We start from the raw sequence: 3,455 nt of genomic DNA on the forward strand, positions 1-3,455 counted from the left end.
ATATATACAGCTAGATAGATAGGTAGAGAGATCGATAAGTGGATCGAGAGAGAGACAGAGAGAGACAGAGACAGAGAACATCAACTGGAAAGTGGACAGACAGACAGACAGACTATACCTATCTATCTAGCTGTATATATATACACATGTGTATATGTATCTACTATCTCTCTCTCTCTCTATATATATATATATATATAGATAGATATGTATATGTCTATGTATATCTTCGTGCATGTCTTTCTGCTTCATGTCTCCGGTGCAGGTAATTACAAGATATTCATAGAGAGAGATATACAGATGTCTATCTATCCTCAATCTATCTATCTATCTATACTTAATCTATCTATCTATCTAACTTTAATCTATCTATCTATCTACCTTTAATCTATCTATCTATCTATCCCAAACCTATCTATCTATCTATCCTAAATTTATCTATCTGTATGAAGGACATACGTTACCTTACTCTACGGTGCGTCTTGACTGTACATACAGCTGAGACATCTCAAGCCGTACGGTGTACATTGATCTCTACACTACCCATGTATCTATAGACACTCCACACACTTCCCCTTTCCTTCTTTCTCACTCTCTCTTTGAGATCCCATCGTCTTCTTTCTTGGGTCATGATGTCCTTAGTGCGTTGGCTGCTCTTCTTCTTCTTTTTCTTCTTTTTTTCGTGTGTATTTTTTTAGGAGAATCTGTTTAATGGGAATGAGACGGTGCGAGAGGCTTTGGAGTTTGCGGCTCTCCTTCGTTCAGGCAGAAGAAGAAAGAAAGAGGAGCAGAAAAGTCTTATCGATGCCACTCTGGCCTTTCTAGGTTTGGATCACGTCGCTCATCAGGTTAATTTAACTCCTCTCGGGGAAAAAAGAAGACATCTTCTTCTTCTTTTCTTCTTCTTCTTCTTTTCTTCTTCTCTCCTCTTAGCATGAACGAAGAAAGAAGCAATTCTTTAGAGTGGACAACCTGCTTTCTTGTCTCTCTCTCTCTCTCTCTTTGTGCACTTCTTTCTTTTTCATTCTTGTCAAAATGCATGCATGTCGATCGGGATGTATATAGTCAACATACATCTCTCTCCCGTCTGGTGTATATACACCTATACGTGCTTACATATAGTTCTATATATCCACACATGCGTATACATAGATTCGAAACATACATGTAGAGGTGTAGCGGTAGGTCAGGTAGATTCTTCTTCACTGAATCTTCTTCTCTCTTCTCTTTTGTCGTTCTGAATTTCTTTCCCAACGGCTATGAAGATGATCTTGTCTATCCGTATGGCCGACGTCTTCATTCTCTCATCGACGAAATACAGCCAAGAATAGAAGCGAATATACAGATACATAGATACGTATAGATAGATAGATAAAGGTAGATAGATTAAAGATAGATAGGTAGATTAAAGATAGATAGACAGATAGATTAAAGATAGATATGTATGTGTAGATAAAGAGATAGATATGTATGTATGTATAGATAGATAGATCGATCTACATATGTATGTATGTGTATAGATGTCTTTGTCTCTATAGGCATATCTCGGTTCGCGCATATGTAGGTGTAGAGGGAGGTTTGTATCTTTTTCTTCTCCGTTTTCGTTTCATAAGTCTCTTCTTAATTCACTTTATGGAGGGCGAGAGATAAAGCACTTCAGACACTCTTAAGAGTCACACACACCGCTGGTAGGAGAAGGACGAGGAGCGCCTTCTTGCTTGCTTTATAGCAAAGACATTTCTTCTCTCTTCTTCTTTTCTTTCCACTCTTGATCTTCCTTTCTCTGTAGAAATGTTTCTTTTTCTTCTTCTTTCTCGCCTCTTCCATGTTGCTTAACTCCATATATATATATATATACGTTCGTTTGTATGAAATTCTATGTATCAGGATGTCTGCATATATGAATGTGCACGTATGGAGGTGCATATGTATACGTATAGGTGTCTATATGTGTGTATGTGTAGAGAGTAGGCAATGCAGTAGTTCGAGGCATATCAGGAGGACAGAAGAGAAGACTGGTAATAGGGAGAGTCCTCGTCACGCATGCCAAGTTAGCTTTCTGCGACGAACCCACCTCAGGTATATATATATATCTATATCTATCTATATATATATATCTCCTTCTCTGTCTCTCTCTAGTCGTATTTCTTGACTAATCTCAGAATTTCTTTCACCTTTTTCTGTCTGCGCATGTCTCCCTCTATCACCGCTCCTCCATTCTCTTTCTCCCTGTCTATCTTCCTCTCTCTTTCTTCTTCATCTGGCTTATAAATAAGTAGAGGTCTGTAGACATACCTAGAGCGATACACTGCAGTCTCACGCTTAGGGAAGTATACGTGTTCATGTAGAGATCATAGATATGCCATATATATACATGTAGATCGATGTAGATAGGTATATTTATATATATATATATATATGTATAGCCGTACAGTATACGTTTCTATAAAGATCAATATGAGCCGACGGCTACACCCTGAGCACCTTTCCATGCAGATCAGTTCATACACATCACATCTATGTATCTATCTATCAATCTCTAATCTATCTACCCTAAATCTATCTTCAATTTATCTCTCTATCTTTGTTTTATCGATCTCTCTATCTCTATTTCTTCAATGTGTTTCTCCCTGAGTGCGAGGGACTTCTCTCCGGAGTGTACAGACACCTCAGCAGGCACCTCCCCATAGATACAACCTTCTACAGAAGATCTTTTAGAAAACACTCAATCTATCCACCTTTCTTTATTTCTTTCTTTCTCTTCTCCTCTTCTTTCTCATCATCTTCTTCTTCTTTTTCTTCGCTTTCTCTGTTTCTTTCCTTCTTTCATGCATGCCATATCGCGCCTCTCTTCTTTTGCGTTTTTCTTCATTCCTAGGATTAAGCTCGACAGATACAGAGTCTCTTTTTGTGGGAATTCGAGAAGTGGCGAAGACGTTTAAGATAACGTTCATCATAGTCATCCATCAGCCTCGAACGGAGGTGTTTCAGCTGTTTGACTATTTCATTCTTCTAGCACAGGGCAGGTGTATATACAACGGACCAAGATCAGATATGGAGGCTTACTTCGCTTCACAAGGTACCCACATGTTCTTTCTCTCTTTCTTATCATCTCCTTCTTCCCTTCGTTCAAACATCTCTTGGTCTCTCCTTTCTTATCTCTTTCTTTCTTTCTCACTCTTTCTTTCTTTCTGTTCTATTGTTTATAGCTGCCAGTTTTCATATGAAATTTGTATCTGTTGGCCATTCACAAGTGCACGGGATAGATTGAAGATAGATAGATTAAAGAAAGATAGATAGATTAAAGATAGATAGATAGATTAGAGGGAGGTAGGGAGATAGATAGACAGATGGATACATACATAGCTCCATGATAGATAGGTAGATAGATAGATGCAGATAGATTAAATCTAGGAAAATAGATAGATGGACGTGTATGCGGCTGAAGAGATGTG

General features: G+C 38.2%; 1 protein-coding gene across 1 annotated transcript; it reads left to right on the plus strand.

The window, feature by feature from the left end:
- Positions 1-698: 698 nt before the first annotated feature.
- CSUI_010696 (atp-binding cassette g family transporter abcg87) lies at positions 699-3,042 on the plus strand (the record flags this gene model as incomplete). The annotated part of the gene is made up of 3 exons (XM_068070798.1): positions 699-848; positions 1,965-2,079; positions 2,879-3,042. Coding segments are annotated over 3 exons (429 nt in total), but the record flags the coding sequence as incomplete, so codon positions are not given.
- Between the last annotated feature and the right edge of the window lie 413 nt (positions 3,043-3,455).

Source organism: Cystoisospora suis (assembly GCF_002600585.1).
Source record: "Cystoisospora suis strain Wien I chromosome Unknown contig_8017, whole genome shotgun sequence".
Taxonomy (NCBI): domain Eukaryota; phylum Apicomplexa; class Conoidasida; order Eucoccidiorida; family Sarcocystidae; genus Cystoisospora; species Cystoisospora suis.